Raw genomic sequence first — 16,409 nt, forward strand, 5'->3', positions numbered from 1 at the left:
CTACCAGGTAGCTCCTGCGTTTTATTTATTAACTTACTTATTTTTTGAGCAGGCTCTACACCCAATGTGGGGCTTGAATTCACGACCCTGAGGTCAAGGCCTTAGCTGAAATCAAAGAGTTGGACACTCAACCGACTGAGCCACCCTGGCACCCCCCCCCCAGGTAGCTCCTATAAAGTAAGAAATAAATTTAATTATGTCAACAACAGCCCAAATAAATGATCCATTCAAAAAAATTTTTTTAATATTTACTACTATATTACAAGAACATACAAAGATAGATAAGATACTGCTCCTAATTTCAAAAAAAAAAAAAAAACCCACAAAAACAAAAAACACCCAACTCAAGTCTAGAGGAAGATATAGCAAGATGACACATAATAATAAAACGATGCAAATACATAACAGTATTAGTAATTACCATATATTGATCCTTCTCTATATACCAAGCATATAAACCATCTCCCTTAATCCTTATAAAAATCCCAAGAGGACTATTATTTTATTTCATTTTCATGTTGGAAAAAAAACTGAGGGGCGTAATGAAATTATATAAACTGACCCAACATCATAAAAAGGTGAGGACAATACTCTAGAACTAGAGCATCAAACTACTTGGCACAGAGTCTTGGGTCTGCGTGGAGGACGGGATCAGAAGACTGAACTGATGGAGGGAAACGAATCTAGAAAGACGGCCATATGCCAAGCGAAGAATGGACTTAATCCTCAAGATGCTCAGGGCTCCTGTCCCTCATTCCCCACATCCAATCGATTCTTTGGTCCAGCTGATACTAACGGCTGGAATTTCTCCAATTTTCCCTCTTGTCCGCAATCCTACACCACTACCCCAGTTCAGGACAGGACATCTTCAGACTGTGTCTTGATCACTGAATTAGCTTTCCAACTAGTTACCCCACCTCAAATCCTGCTACTCCAACATTACAGCCAGAGTACATCTTTTAAAATAAAATTCTGTGGTTTAGGCGCCTGGGACTGACATAACATCGAAATTTGCATCCGACGCACACGTACTTTAACGACCCCTTACAGAAGCAGCTCTCCCAATTTCTCCAAATTCTAAAAAACTAAGTTGTTGCCATGCAGTTGCCACGGTACCCACAGCTTCTCCGCCCCTTTCGCCTTGTGCTCAGAAATAAAGGTTTCAGAACATCAGGAGAAAGTAGCAGCAGAACATGGGTTAGTCCTAGCACAGCCCTTCAGGTTCTACTTTGAATGCTTGCCATGATTGATGGACAAGAGGCGCCACTTACCCGCCGGAAGCCGACTCTTCCCCGCAGCACTAAACGCAGCCGGCTGCTACTGGTGAACTGCATGAGCGAACCCCCCACCGGAAGCGGAGCTAGAGCCTGCTTCGTGTGAGTATGCGCAAACTCCGCCGCGCTCTCAGAAGGCACGCAGACGCGGCTCCGCCCCTAACTCCTCCTTCTGTGGCGGAGGCGTCTCCCACCGCCGCTCAACCCCGGAAGTGTCCGCGCGCAGCTGTCCTCCCACCGAGTTGGCTTTTCGTTAGTGTCTTACTCTGTTCCAGTTGGATAATGGGAGACTTTAAGTGCAACTGGAGAGTGGGACGAGGGGATGGTGGCTGGTTGAGGTGAGCAATAGAAAAAGCAGAATGCAACATTACCAGAGTAATTCACTGTACTATAATCTTTAAATTAATTAAATTTTTTCTTGGCCCAAGGGCGCACTGCGCAAACCTCAGAGGCGTGGTTAGTGGTCCTGGCCAAGATAAATGTGCATAACCTCTTAATTGCTCCCTTGACATCTTTCTTTCTCTTCTTTTAAAGGTTTATCTTTGAATTTAAGTCATTTGGCACCCTCCCCCAAATTTGAGCAAAGAATATCTTTTTCCCTCTCGGCTGAGAGGACTCTGGGGACCCATCTGGGGGCCACTTTTCATGAGGAGCATTGACAAACTTACATGAAAGAGGGACAAAAAGTAAGATGATTAAATGTAAATGAGGGAAAGTTGAGGAGTTCTGGGTAAGATGACCCTGGAGAGGCAGAGACCCATGGGAACACAGTATGTATCTCCACAACTGGGAAGGTTGGTCTGTGAAAGAAGGTCAGACCATTTTTTCAAAGCTTCAGAGAACAGAACTAGGACTACGGAGGAAAAGTTACAAGGAGTTAGCTTTAATGTCATTACATCAATTTTGTTCATACTTAAGACTGCACAAATAATGGCATAGGAATCTGAGTTTTCTGTACCCTGAAAGCAAACCATCTGAGCAGAATCAATGTTGTAGAATTGATGAAAGGGTGTAGTAAGGGTTTCTATAGGAATTCCTTAAAATGGCAGAAATACTTGATTCTGAATTTTCCTCATAAGCACCGTGCAGTAGCTATGATTTTGCAAGAAAAGTTCCAGGGGCGCCTGGCTGCCTCAGCTGGTAGAGCGTGCAACTCTTGATCTCGGGGTGGTGAGCTTAAGCCCCACATTGGGCATACAGATTACTTAAAAAGAAAGAAAAAGCCCTACTGCTGCTTCTTGTGCTGTAACTCTTTGCAGTGCTCTGCCTCTGCAGCAAGGCCGACCTAAATGATGTGGTCCGGCAAAGCACACAAACAAAATAACACAGCCATAATCTTCTAGTCTCGAGGCTTGGTCCGGCTACAGTTCTTCCTTTGCCATGAAGTTGTTGACCTGAAAAGTAAAACGGCTTATTATTTTACCAGCAAAATGTGTTTATTGAGGACTAGCAGAGGAATTGGAATTTGGGACAAGGAAGCTATAGCAAAAGCCTTAGGCAAGTCCAAAGAACATAGGAAAGGACCACTCTTCTATAAAGGGTAGGGGGGAGTTGGGGGGAGCTGTTATAAACAACAAGTCCATCGCGGTAAACTGGGACTTTGAAGTATAGTGGCTTCTCATTGGCTGAGTTGTGACAGTTTGTCACTGGCTGGGCTGTTGCTGGGCAAAGGGAAAATCCTCCTTTCTCCTACTGGGATAGTGAAGTAAGTTTCTTCCTATTGGGAATGCAAAGTAGTCTGGTCCTATTGGATCTGCAAAGGGTTGCAATGAGAGGTGGGATCTGAGAGCTACCCTTTCTGGCCTCCTGGCTCCATCTTAAAAGAAATTTCCTTTAATGAGTTCTGCAAGGTTTAATTTCACCCAAATTCATGCTCTCACAAAGATGGAGAAGAAATTTCTTGTTTACCTTTATATTCTCATACAGTTTTAGGTAACTGTAGATAAAAGGAAGTTAAGAATGAATCTTTATATACTCTACCTAACCCTTCCCTTTCCCATAGTACAGTTCTGGTATAAAATGTGTTGGTGAAGGACGTAAAATAAAAGTGACTGTACTATATCTCATCTAATAACATAAACAAGATTAAAAAAAAAGAAATAACATGGTAAAAATGCAAACATAAAATAAAACAAAGCACACAGAAGGTTTTCTAAACTCAATCTAGAAAGAAACATATTCTAAGGAACAGAAAGATGTCCTTCCAGTTGCCTTACAGGGCGAAAGAGAATTTAATTTGATAATAACATTTTATTTTTTTATTTTTTTATTTTTTTAATTTATTTATTGTCAAGTTGGCTAACATACAGTGTAGTCTTGGCCTCAGGAGTAGATTCCCGTCATTCATCACTTACATGCAACACCCAGTGCTCATCCCAACAAGTGCCCTCCTTATTGCCCATCACCCATTTTTTTTGTTTATTTATTTAGAGAGAGAGAGAGAGAGAGAGAGAGAGAAAGAATGTGAGTGGGGGAGGGGCAGTGAGAGAAAGGGAGAGAGAGAATCCCAAGCAGACTCCACACTGTCAGTACACAGTCTGATGTGGGGCTCAAACTCACGAATTGTGAGATCGTGACCTGAGCTGAAATCAAGAGTCAGGTGACTGACTGAGCCACCCAGGCACCGCTGATAATGAATAACATTTTTTTTTAAATTATATTTTAATTTACATCCAAGTTTTTCAGCATATAGTACAACAATGATTCCAGGAGTAGATTCCTTAATGCCCCTTACCCATTTAGCCCATCCCCCTCCCACAACCCCTCCAGCAGCCCTGTGTTTTTTCTCCATATTTAAAAGTCTCTTATGTTTTGTCCCCCTCCCTGTTTTTATATTATTTTTGCTTCCCTTCCCTAATGTTCATCTGTTATGTATCTTGAAGTCCTCAGATGAGTGAAGTCATATGATTTTTGTCTTTCTCTGACTAATTTCACTTAGCATAATACCCTCTAGTTCCATCTATGTAGTTGCAAATGGCAAGATTTCATTATTTTTGATTGCCAAGTAATACTCCATTTTGTGTGTGTGTGTGTGTGTATACCACATCTTCTTTATCCATTCATCCATCAATGGACATTTGGGCTCTTTCCATACTTTGGCTATTGTTAATAGTGCTGCTATAAACATTGGGGTACATGTGCCCCTTCGAAACAGCATACCTATATCCCTTGGATAAATACCTACTAGTGCAGTTGCTGGGTCATAGGGTAGTTCTATTTTTAATTTTTTGAGGAGCCTCCGTACTATTTTCCAGAGTGGTTGCACCAGTTTGCATTCCCAGTGAATAACATTTTTAAATGTTTACTTATTTTGAGAGATAGCATGCATGCACACATGAGCCAGGGGAGGGGCAGAGAGAGAGGTAGAGAAAGGATCCCAAACAGGGTCTGCATTGCCATCGCAGAGCCCGACTTGGGGCTCAAATCTACAAACATTGAGACCATGACCCAAGCCAACATCAAGAGTCAGACGCCCAACCAAGTGAGTCACCCAGGCACCCCAAAGTCAGGCTTTAGGTAACCAAACAGTTGGAGAGACATCATCATAGTCTATACTGTATCATAGCTGATAATATTAACAAGATAGAAATGTGGCAAAAATGAAAGCAAAAAAACAAAGACAGCTTACATATGATATAGAGAAAAATATTCTCTAACTACAAACTCCTAAAATACATGGACTAGGATCCCACCCCAAGCTCAGAATTGAGAAAAAAAATTATATCCTCAAAGGCACAGCTTCATTTTTTGCCCATTTGATGCCCTGAGCCACTCATTAAGAAGTTCAGGCAATCTTGGGGCACGTTGGTGGCTCAGTCAGTTGAGCATCCAACTGTGGCTCAGGTCATGATCTTACAGTTCATGAGTTCAAGCCCCACCTTGGGCTTTGTGCTGATAGCATGGAATCTGCTTCAGATTCTCTGTCACCCTCCTTCTGCCGCTCCCCCACTCACACTCTCTCTCAAAAATAAATAGACATTTAAAAAAATTTAAAAACAAAAATGTTCAGGCAATCTTGCTGGAAAGACCACAGGAAGAAAAAGTTTCTGAAAGATGAAACACCACACGGAGAGAAGCCACATGAAGCCACCAGTCTGCATCTTATCCAAACCTATGAGGAAGGCCTTCCCAGACCTTGTGACCCAGATCTGCCAACAGCTGAGTTCAACTGCACAAGTGAGTCTAGTTAACAACACATGAAAGAGAGGTGAGTTGTTCTCACTGAACTCTGTGCAAATTCCTGACTCACAAAATGTGAGCAATAAAATGGTTGTTGTTTTAAGCCACTACATTCTGGAGTACTTTGTTATGCAGCAATAGATACCTAAAACACTGATATTGATCATTTGCATCTTCCATTTCTTTTTCTTCATCTGTCTAGTTAGAGATTACCAAATTATTTATGCTGTGATCAGAAAACAAACTTTGTCAGATAGCAATATTATAAAAATTGCTGAGACTTATTTTGTCCCCCCCAAATGTGGTCTATCTTGGTAAATGTTCCATGGGCAGTGAAAACGAATGTGTTCTACAGTTGTGGAGCACTGAATTCTATCAATGTCAATGGGGTTAAGGCAGTTGATAGTTTTGTTCAGATCTTCTATATCATTATTGACTTTTCATATAGTTTCACTATTTAATTACCAAGATAGGGGAGTTAAAATTTCTTACAATGGATTTGTGTCTTTCTTTTGTCCTTTACTATGGTCAGTTTTTCCTTTAAATATTTTTATTTTTATTTTTTTATATGAAATTTATTGTCAAATTGGTTTCCATACAACACCCAGTGCTCATCCCAACAGGTGCCCTCCTCAATACCCATCACCCACCCTCTCCTTCCTCCCACCGCCCATCAACCCTCAGTTTGTTCTCAGTTTTTAAGAGTCTCCTATGGTTTGGCTCCCTCCCTCTCTAACTTTTTTTTTTCCTTCTCCTCCCCCATGGTCTTCTGTTAAGTTTCTCAGGATCCACAAAAGAGTGAAAACATATGGTATCTGTCTTTCTCTGTATGACTTATTTCACTTAGCATAACACTCTCCAGTTCCATCCATGTTGCAACAAAAGGCCATATTTCATTCTTTCTCATTGCCAAGTAGTATTCCATTGTCCTTTACAAAGTTTTGTTATTTTGAGCACATTAACTGTGTTGGTTCTTGTGTCTTCCTGATGAAATAATCATTTTATCATTATGAAAAATCCTCTTTGTCTCTGATAGCACCTCTTAAAGTGAAATTTCTCTTATATTAATATAGTCACTGAAGCTTTCTCAGCTTACTGTCTGTGTTCTATATCTTTCTATCTTTCTACTTTTAACCATGTTTTTTTAAATGTGCTTCCCTTGTAGACAATAATTAGTTGGATCTTCCTATTTTTAATTCAATCTGACAACCTCTACCTCTACCTATTAATTGGTGTGTTTATCCATTTATATTAATTATAATAATTTATTTTATTGAAATTAAGTCTGTCGTTTTGATATTTGTTTCTAATTTGTTCCATTAGTTTTGTGTTCCTCTGTTCTTCACTTACTGCCAGTTTTTGGATTAATCAAATGTTTTAGTATTCCACTTGAATTCCTCTGTTGGCTTTCAACTGTATCTTTTTGCTTTATTGTTTTAGCAATGTTTTTAGGAATTATGGTGTGCATTCTTAAGTTATCAATATTCCTAGAGTTAAAATTGTGATACTTCACATAAAATAAAAGACCCTTTCACCACCACCTGCAAATCCTTTATGCTTCATTGTGTTGTATGTTACATCTACATTCATTATAGTTTTTGCTTTAAATGGTCATATGTCCTTTAAAAAATTAAGAAATGTGTATGGTGTCTTTTATATTTATCTATGTTTACTATTTTCAGTGCTTTCATTCCTTCTAATAATCTTCAAATAGCTCCAGAAATTCTTTCCATTACCACCCACATATGCATGTTGCTTCTCCCAATAAGATGTACAGTCTAGAGGCACCTGGGTGGCTCAGTTGGTTAACCATCTGACTTCAGCTCAGGTCACGATCTCATGGTTCATGAGTTTGAGCCTTGCATCAGGTTCTGTGCTGACATCTCAGAGCCTGGAGCCTGCTTCAGATTCTGTGTCTTCCTCTCTCTCTGCCCTTGCCCTGCTCATGCTCTCTCTCAAAAATAAATAAACATAAAAAAATAAAAATAAAAAGACGTAGAGTCTATTTCTCCTTCCCTTGAATCTGGGTGTGTCTTTGACTTGCTTTGATGAACAAAATATGCCAAAGACTGATGCCATGCTAGTTCTAGATATAAACCTTAAGAAGGTTTGCATCTTCTACTTTTATCTTCTAGAAATCCAGCCAGCATGTAAATAGGTTTGGTCTAGATTATTGAATAAAAAAAAAAAAAAAAAAAAAAAACATTTGGAAAGAGAGAGGCCTATCCCAGCCGTTTCAGCTGCCACATCTGAGTCACCAAACATGTGAATGAAGCTATTTTGGAAGTTTTAACCCTGGCCGACTTCCCAGCTGAATGCAGCCACATCGGTGAAGTAGGCCAATAACACCCAAATCTGAAGAACCACCCAGTTAAATCTAGCTAAGGCACAGAATAGGAAGAAATAATAAATGATAATCATTTTAAACCACTAAATTCATTACACAGTAAAGGAAATTAAAACATTATGGATCTCAATTTTCATCAGGTAAGTCATTGTCTTTAGTCCTGAAGAAATTTTTTAACATTGTTTGTGGTATAGGTCAATTGGTGTTGAATTTTCTGTTTTCATTTACCTGAAAATGTCTATTGTGTCTTCTGTTTTAAAGGATACTTTTTCTGGATATGGAATTCTGAATTGGCAATTTTTGTCTTCCCGTTCTTTAAGCCCTTCCATTGTCTTTTTTTAAGTTTATTTATTTAGAGAGCAAGTGAGAAATCGTGGGGGAGGGGCAAAGAAAAGAGAGAAAGAAAATCCCAAGCAGGCTCCATGATTAGCTCAGCACCTAATGTGGGGCTCAATCTCACAACTGAGAGATCATGACCTGAACTGATATCAAGAGTTGGATGCTTAATCAACTGAGTCACCCAGGCGCCCCTCTCTTTATTTATTTTAAAGCAAACTCTACCCCCAATGTGGGGTTCGAACTTATTACAACCCCAAGATCAAGAGTTGCATGCTCTACCAACTGAGCAGCCAAGTGCCCTGTCTTTTGATCTCTTGTTTCTGATGAGAACCAGCTATCATTTTTACCATTTTCACTCATGTGTAATGTATCACTTTTCTCTGGTTGCCTTCAAGACTTTTTATTCCCCGTTTGGTTTGACTATAATGTGTCTAAGTATGGGTTTTGTTTTGTTTTGTAAATATTCTACTTGCTATCCACTGAATTTCCTATATGTGTAAGGTTTTTTCCCCACTAAATTTGGGTTATTTTCAGCCATTATTGCCTCAAATATTTTTTTTCATGCAGTTTTCTCTCTGCTTTCTTTCTGGGATTCCAGTTGTATGCATGTAAGTTCTTTTGATGTTGATACGTTACTGAATCTTTGTTCATTTTTTTCTTTCTGATTTTTAAAGCAGATATTTCTACTGATCTATTTTCAAATTTGTTGGTTTTTCAGTGTTCAATCTGCTGATAAGCCCATTTAGTGAATTTTTCTATTTTAATTACTTTACTTCTTAGTTCTTGGAGTTTTTCTTAAAAAAAAAAAGTTTCACTTATATGCTGACATCCCTTATCTCCTCATTCATTACAATGATGTCTTCATTTAAGTCCTTGAAAATATTTATGAATGTTACTTAATTTTTTTCCTAATCCCCAAATCCAGGTCATCTCACAGAAATTTTTTATAGACTACTTTTCTCTTATGGTTCACATTTTCCTAAATCTTTGTATGTTTGATAATAATTGTATGTTAGATAATACATTATAGGGAGTCTGGCTAATCCTGTCTTCCTTTAAAGAATATTACATCTATGTATCATGCAAATTAATCATTGATTTGTCCTTTTGGTTATGTTAGCTTTGGTCTTATTATTTTCATCATGTGTTTATTTTGGTTTTATACTTGGCCCTAGCATGTCCTTCTTACTTCTTTTTTTTTTTCCTTTTCTTTTCTTTCTTTTTTTTTTTTTTTTTTTTTTTTTTTTTGCATGGTTCTTTCTCTTAAGGCTTGATTCTGGATTCTCAATTATGTGCCTAAAGTATTAGAGAAGTTGCTGCTCTTGGGCTGGGCTGCAAATCCAATGTCTCAGCACTACATGACTTTTAGGATCGCTCTTCAGCCTTCATCTTGCAACAGGCAAACTTGCCTGGCACATTTGTGTCCCTCCACCCCCACATATGTGCACACATGCACACACACATACACACTGACACTACAGCAGCTCAGGTATTCTAACCCACAAAATTCCAGCCACTTCAATAACTTTGACCCCTGATAATTTTCTCCTCATCTCAGGAAGGCCACTACTTTACTTGAACTTCACCTCCCTAATTATGGAGCTTACCTTGTGTGCTTTGTTCTCAAGTATGATAGTCACATGCTGCTTGTTTATCAGTGCATGAAGATTGTTCTAAGATTGTTAGAACAATCTAAGATGAAGATTGTTCTACGTAGTTTGTCTAGTTTTATGCTTTTTTGTGGCAGAAAGACAAGTGCAGTACCTGTTACTCTATTACAGTTCAAAATAGAAGTACTATATTCCTTTTATCCTTGTCCATCATAGTGATAGAGACATTCACTCACATCAAACTGCTTAGAAACTTTCGAATATCTCACAGATTCAACAAATATTTCATTGTCCATGGAGTCCAAAATCAACTTAAAAAGTACATTTAAAAATAGGTCTCTGAAGGGGCGCCTGGGTGGCTCAGTCAGTTGAGTGTCCAACTTCAGCTCAGGTCATGATCTCATGGTTCGTGAGTTCAAGCCCCACCTCGGGCTCTGTGCTGACAGCTCAGAGCCTGGAGCCTGTTTCAGATTCTGTGTCTCCCTCTCTCTCTGCCCCTCCCCCACTCATTCTCATTCTCTCTCTCTTTCAAAAATAATAAACACTAAAAAAATTAAAACAAAATAGGTCTCTGAAAAATGAACTGGCCAAAATTTGCAAGGTAACCATACTGAACTAATCATAATTTTTACTCATAGCTTTATGAGTATAACATCTATAATCAGCAAAAATAATAAAACTTAATGGATAGACATAAAATGTTCTACTACAATCCAATAGACAGCCTTTTATGATACTTTCATATGTTAGATGATAGCTGTGAAATTATTACACAATATTAATGAACAACAACACATGGACTCACAGTTTTCAATAATGTTGAAAAACTGTATCAATATCTGTAGTCCCAAAATTTGATCCACCTCAAAATTCTCTAGAAAAGACATTTCTTTTTTTTTTTTTTAACGTTTATTTATTTTTGAGACAGAGAGAGACAGAGCATGAACGGGGGAGGGTCAGAGAGAGGGAGACACAGAATCTGAAACAGGCTCCAGGCTCTCAGCTGTCAGCACAGAGCCCGATGCGGGGCTCGAACTCACGGACCGCAAGATCATGACCTGAGCTGAAGTCGGCCGCTTAACTGACTGAGCCATCCAGGCGCCCCTAGAAAAGATATTTCTTAAATCTGGGCACAATGAAGTTCACCAGGATTCTCCACCTCTGACATGACACATGAAGCTTTCTAGTCCTAAATGCACACTTTTACAAGGAGGAGACATTGGTCCCAGAAACTCACAGTTCCTTGATCTTATTTCATAAACCCATCCTAGCCATAAGAAAGAAAAATTATTTGTGCATATTTTCTCTTGACTTTTAACTTATAATCTACAGCAGCGGTCAGCAACTTTTTCTGTAAAAAGATAATGAATATTTCAGACTTTTCAGTTGATACAGTTTCTGTCACCACTATTCCACTCTCCCGTTGCAGCACAAAAGCAGCCACAGATAAATGTAAATGAATGAGAATGTCTGTGTTCTGAATAAAACCTTATTCACAAAAGCAGGTGGCAGACTGGATTTGGCCTGTGGGCCACAGTTTGCCAACAGTTGTACCAGAGTGCTAATTCATGTTTAGTCTCACCAAAGAGGTTTGGTTGGGATGTATACATATATACACGCATAGAATTTTAATTTTTTAAGTTTATTATTTATTTTGAGAGTAAGAGACAGAGTGTGAGAAGGGAAGGGGCAGAGAGAGAAAATCCCAAGCAGGCTCCACACTGTCAGCACAGAGCCCAACATGGGGCTCAATTCCACCAAGCGTGAGATCATGACCTGAGCTGAGATCAAGAGTTAGGCGTGTAACCAACTGAGCCACCCAGGTGTCCCACACATATAATTTTAAAAATACATATCCACCCTAGTGATGATTGTTGCATCCAAGCAGAGATCTACTAAAATATAATTACTGATATCATCATACGTCTCAGTCCTTATGATAGTCACTGACTGTACATTGCTTCACTTGAATCCTCTAACATACAGTTAGTAGATGTTAACGCTAAGAAGTAATTTTATGTTCCATTATGGGGAAACCTGATTAGGATAAATGAGATCAGCCATCATGAAAATGATACATATTTATCATAATTACTATCCTAATAATTCCACATACTACATCTCTACCTATATTCCCCTACATTTTAATTAAGAAATGTGTTCTTTCATTAAGAAAAAAAACCCTCTACATTCATTCCAAATAATTCAAAATGTGACTATTAACAATACAATTTATTCAGATTTAAATTTAAGAGAAGACAGTGTGGAAGAGGGAACAAATGTGAGAAAGTGGAAGTAGAACAATATATGACCATTCTTGGAGGAAGAAAAATACAAATTCAGAAGTGTGAGATATCTAGTAAGGTGGTTTTAACTTTAATGACAAAAACAAACCAAAAAACCTGTAAAGCAAAATCATTGGAATGTACAGGGACTCTTTTTTTTTTTTTTTTTTTAGGTTGATATTATAATCTTTTTCTTTTAGCTGATAAGAGAAACCACAAAACACGGGATATAGAATATTTACAAACATGGGCGTATTTTTTAAAGATTTTATTTTTAAGTAATTTCTATACCCAACATGGGGCTCAAACTCACAACCTCAAGGTCAAGAGTTGTATGTTTCACCTACCGAGCCAGCTAGGTGCTCCAAACATGGGTGCTTTTTACCCATCAGATTTTAACAAAAGTCTCAAGCAGTGTATCCCAAGTAGGAGGGTGGTACCATTCTTACAAAGGGGAATTTGGGAATGCATGGGGGCAATTTTATTCCGTTGCCGTGATGAAGATGATACTAACATTTCATGGCCAGGGCCAGAGTTGTTGTATACCCTGCAAGTGGTTGGACTGTCCCACCCAAAATGCCAATACACCTCTAGCAAGAAACATTTGCCTAGACAAGTATCATGCTGTGGTCCCTTACCTGCAATTGTGTTTTTCTACAATTTAGCCTAAAGCGATAAGGGCTCTTGTGCAGTATCATTGTGTTATTACCCCTAAAAATGCCATTCTTGGTTTCTTTATGTTTGCCAACAATGATTAACTTGTTTTAAATAATTATAAGAAATAAATAATAAAAGCATGACTAGTGTAGGAACTTAATGATGGCCATAGCTCATGCTTTTTACTAAAGATTTCAGATTCCTCTGAAGAGGCAATGGAATTTTTAGATATTCCAACAAAAATCTCAACCTCTAATTGCAAACAAACAAAATTATTGGGGGGTTTGAAATAACTACCACTGTTCTTTCTCTTTCTGCAGAAATTCCAAAAGAGCTTAGCCAAAAATATTTTATATCCTGTAACAGATTTTTAAGGTTTGCTTTTCTTTAAGTGTGTGCAGATAATGTATAAATATATGGTATGGATCTGGTGTTAATTTTTAATCCCTGCTTTCTAGAGCTGTGCTCTTTTTAAATGTACCTACTCTGGGGGTGCCTGGGTGGCGCAGTCGGTTAAGCGTCCGACTTCAGCCAGGTCACGATCTCGCGGTCCGTGAGTTCGAGCCCCGCGTCAAGCTCTGGGCTGATGGCTCAGAGCCTGGAGCCTGTTTCCGAGTCTGTGTCTCCCTCTCTCTCTGCCCCTACCCCGTTCATGCTCTGTCTCTCTCTGTCCCAAAAATAAATAAACGTTGAAAATAAATAAATAAATAAATAAATAAATAAATAAATAAATAAATGTACCTACTCTGAATTGAGATGTGCCATAAGTGTAAAATATACACCAGACTTCAAAGGTTTCATATGAAGTGAAAAATGTAAAATGTCTGGGGCACCTGGGTGGCTCAGTTGGTTAAACTTCCAACTCTTGATTTCTACCCAGGTCATGATCTCACCATCATGAGATCAAGCCCCATGTCAGGCTCCACGCTTAGCATGTGGAGCCTGCTTAGGATTCTCGCTCTCCCTCTCCCTTTGCCCCTCTGCTCCTTGCACACACATACACACACTCTCTCTCAAAATAAACAAATAAATAAATGTAAAATATCTCATTAATAATTTTTATACTGATTACACATTAAAACGATAATATTTTGGGTATACTGGTTTAAATAAAATGTATTATTAAAACGTATTTCATCTGTTTTGCTTTGCCTTTCTAATGTGACTTGTACAAATTTTAAATTATATTTGTAGCTGGCATCATATTGCTATTAGACAACATATTCTAGAGAATTCACAAGAAACAAGGGAACTATCAGATTATGTTTAGATTTTCTACTTAATCATTCTGGTTTAATATCATCCTTTCCTCCTCTTATATATTCCATTCCATTTCATATTCCATGTAGATTTAAATGGAATGAGCTTTCATACCTGCAGGGAACTCCTACACTTTCTGTATGCAATTGTTCGGTGTTCACACTTGAATAGTCTTCATAATGGTATTCGTGTTCCTGTTCCTAACTTTGTACTGCATATATTCATTAAAATGCTGAAGATTCAGGAGATTTGCTTTGTCCTGAGGTGTTATCTGTAACAGGTCTGCTGTGACTGCATGTTACCCTGAAGAATAGATTTTCTCCCTCTCAGTTTTTAAAGTCTCCTCCAGGAGGCGCTTTTGAACTGCCAAGCACACCTTGTGGGGGATGTTACCTGCCCTCCTGATTTTTAATAAGGGAAGTTTCTAGGGAAGGTAGTATCAAAAAAGGTCTCCTTTGTGACAGTCACTGATTTACTGAGAATTTTAACCATCCCTGATTAACCATCCCTGTTGGCTAAGAGCCAGATATATTGCTGTTTAATTACTTAAACAACATAATCAGCCTATTAATATATTATATCATTTGCTTCTTAAAGAAACACTTGGTTTTAACAGTAGCCCCAATTTTATTGATGAAGAATCTAAGACTCAGAAAAATTGATGGCTTGCCTAGAGTCATGCAATTGGACTTCTCATACCTAGTTTAGTACTTCTGATTACATTATTCGCCTCTGCCGTTGTCTTCAGTAAGGAAGTAATTCATATCTGAAAACTGTAAATGGAGGAAGCCAAACAGTCTACACTGTGGATATTGGGTTGTATAGGCCCCACCCTGGAATCTGTTCTGCATTTGTTTCAAAGCATCAAATATTTGACTTCTGTGAAAATAGTGCCAAGGTAAATTAGGTGGAACCGGACACAGGAACTTATATGTCTGTATATTAGTGGCAATTTCAGATGTTTGAGTTTCTCTCTTTGTGCAATAGAAATTGGGATAATATTTGTCAGGACTAGACAAATAGCACATGCTGATAGGTATTCTTGCCTTGTATATGACTCACTCTCAGTACAACATACCCTTTGACATGACTTTGACATGGCTTTTGATTGTGGCAAAGAGTTTAACCCTATTGGCCATGCCCAGCACAGAACTCCATTCTCCGTGGCTTTCAGAACAAGATATTTGCTTTAATTCCACTTCAGTCATATGATCACTTAAAGTCTGATAGCTTTCTGCTTTTTACTCTATTAAGTCTAAGTTTTGTGCTTGATTTTCAAGAACTTGTGTAATCTGACCTACTCTGGCCACCAAATTTATCTCCCACTACTCTTCACTAGGATCATTTCACTCTGGTAACATTAGATCCCCTTACTGTCCTTTAAACATTCTGCCTCTTTTCTCTTATGTTGCTTTCTTCACTTGCCTTTTCCTTTCTTTTTAAAATCTAAATCCCACCTATTCACCAAGACCTAAGTCAAGTTCCACCACTATCATTTATTCTCCTCCTTCATTGAACTCTTTAGTGCTTAGAATTTGTACCTGTTTTGAATGTGAAACTGTGTTTTCATCTTAGTACTTACTGTGTGGCAGGGTTGTGTCTGCTTCCCATCCCCCCCCCCCCCAAGTTGTTACAAAGAGAGATGATTATTATTAACAAGAGAGATTTGTTTATCTTTTAGGAGTTTCCACTCTGAAGAATATAATAGGATCCAGAGTCCTCCCCCACCCTTGAGAATTAGAGCCAAGGTTGGGCCTCCTTGGGCACAGCCGTAACAGGTGGACCCATCTCCTAGACACTGGCTACAAAGGATGACACTGGACACAAAAGAAGTCAGAACTCTGGGAAGAGAGAAGATCTCAGGATGCCTAGCAAGAAATGATGCTGTGCAGGCTGATCTGACTGAGTAAAACAAAAATGTATTTGATGCTTTTCTGACTTGCTGTTTTATAAATAATTGCAGGGTTTTCATGTTTAACTAAGACCTTTACTAGGATTTACCTGGTTTATAGATCTTCAGTTACCTTTAAGGATAACAGTATTTTATCTCTCTCGGTGAATTATTACAAATTATTTTTCTCGGTATAATTTTTTGATAACTCTGTTGAGATATAAATGTTTTTGTTTTTTTTTTTATTTTAGAGAGAGCGTGAGCAGAAGGAGAGAGAGAGAATCTTAAGCAGGCTCCACATTCAGCACAGAGCCCAACACAGGTCTCAATCCCACGACCCTGGCATGGTGACCTGAACTGAAATCAAGAGTCAGACACTCAACTGACTAAGCCACCCAGGCTCTCTGAGCTATAAATGCTATTTAAAAATAAATGAATGGGGGCGCCTGGGTGGCACAGTCGGTTAAGCGTCTGACTTCAGCCAGGTCACGATCTTGTGGTCCGTGAGTTCGAGCCCCGCGTCAGGCTCTGGGCTGATGGCTCGGAGCCTGGAGCCTGTTTCCGATT

At 38.7% G+C, this 16,409-nt stretch overlaps 1 protein-coding gene and 1 long non-coding RNA gene across 6 annotated transcripts in view; one reads left to right on the forward strand and one right to left on the reverse strand.

The window, feature by feature from the left end:
- The window catches only part of TAF1A (TATA-box binding protein associated factor, RNA polymerase I subunit A), a 47,074-nt gene extending 45,657 nt beyond the window's left edge, over positions 1-1,417 (reverse strand). For all 5 annotated transcript variants that reach the window (XM_019822237.3, XM_019822238.3, XM_003999519.6 and 2 more), the window contains exon 1: positions 1,272-1,417. In XM_019822237.3, the coding sequence (XP_019677796.2) occupies positions 1,272-1,334 (63 nt within the window). In that variant the 5' untranslated portion in view covers positions 1,335-1,417. The remainder of the gene's footprint in view (positions 1-1,271) is intronic.
- On the forward strand, positions 1,393-15,878 carry LOC109495770. Its single transcript, XR_002151438.3, has 2 exons — positions 1,393-1,612; positions 15,633-15,878. It is a non-coding gene; the product is annotated as an uncharacterized LOC109495770 (long non-coding RNA).
- The last annotated feature ends 531 nt before the right edge of the window (positions 15,879-16,409 follow it).

The sequence above is a fragment of the Felis catus genome, chromosome F1, assembly GCF_018350175.1.
Source record: "Felis catus isolate Fca126 chromosome F1, F.catus_Fca126_mat1.0, whole genome shotgun sequence".
NCBI lineage: Eukaryota > Metazoa > Chordata > Mammalia > Carnivora > Felidae > Felis > Felis catus.